At 27.5% G+C, this 993-nt stretch overlaps 1 protein-coding gene across 1 annotated transcript in view; it reads right to left on the bottom strand.

Moving 5' to 3' along the window:
* Positions 1-282: 282 nt before the first annotated feature.
* The window catches only part of LOC109863112 (fatty acid synthase-like), a gene marked incomplete at its 3' end in the record, with an annotated part of 5,056 nt that continues 4,345 nt past the window's right edge, over positions 283-993 (bottom strand). The window contains exon 4 of the mRNA XM_020443306.1: positions 283-567. Within this exon, the coding sequence (XP_020298895.1) occupies positions 283-567 (285 nt within the window). The remainder of the gene's footprint in view (positions 568-993) is intronic.

Genomic DNA, 993 nt, shown 5'->3' with positions numbered 1-993 from the left:
ACACACGTTTCAGAAGTTATTAGGTAATGCTGATCTAACATTTGATCTGAAAAATATCTTTCCATTTGTGCCAAAGTTACTTTCGAAATTTTTACATAAGAACTCGTATGTTTGTAGTTGACGTTGAAAAGTTTTCGAAACACTATCTACTTATTTCTTTTGCACAAGCCAATCTCAAAATTGAAATCTTCAAAATTAATCTAATTTTGGTTATATAGCGTAACAATAAATATAAAATAAAAAAATATTTTGAGTCTCGATTAATATAATTTCTAAGCTTACATCATCCAGAATCGTTTTAACAGCTTCTTTAGTACGACCAGACACAATTACAAGTCTAGGTAATTCGTCTAGTTTTTTGATCTTATTTTTCGGATTTGATTTTAATAATACATGACAGTTTGCGCCACCGAATCCAAAAGAATTTACACCTGCGTATCCGCCATTCCATGGTGTAAGTTCATTAACAATCTTTATTCTACCTTCAATTACAGCAGTAAGATCGTTTCGCGGTGATTTAAAGTGCAGAGTTGCTGGAATTTTACCAGTTTCCATTGCTATCAGTACCTGTAAAATTTACAATTATATGTACTATTATTACGTTACAACAGAGTTTCCCTTGACTCAACTTTTCAGAATCGAATTGTTTCTATGACTTTTGTCAGATGTTACTTTCACTCTTTGTTGAATTTCTACAAATTGCGCATCATTGCATATACTGTATATCAAGGTTGGGTAAGTTAAATTTTTTTTTTATTTAAGTTAAGTTACAGTTAAAGGTCTTAAAAATTTTATTTAGTTAAGATATAAGTTAATCCATAATGAAATTAATTGATTAAAAGTTAAGTTAAGAAAAAAAATAATTAACAAGTTAAAAGTTAAATTTTTTTTCATGATTTTAGTGTTTTAGTCTTACAAATAATTACAAACATTTACAGTGTTTTAATCTTACATATAATGGAAAAAATAAATGTACACTTTATTTAGAAATAT

Source organism: Pseudomyrmex gracilis, unplaced genomic scaffold (genome assembly GCF_002006095.1).
Source record: "Pseudomyrmex gracilis isolate BER0280 unplaced genomic scaffold, ASM200609v1 scaffold_3221, whole genome shotgun sequence".
Lineage (NCBI taxonomy): Eukaryota > Metazoa > Arthropoda > Insecta > Hymenoptera > Formicidae > Pseudomyrmex > Pseudomyrmex gracilis.
The sequence above is the reverse complement of the archived record's forward strand: the minus strand, read 5'-3'. Positions and strand labels throughout refer to the sequence as shown.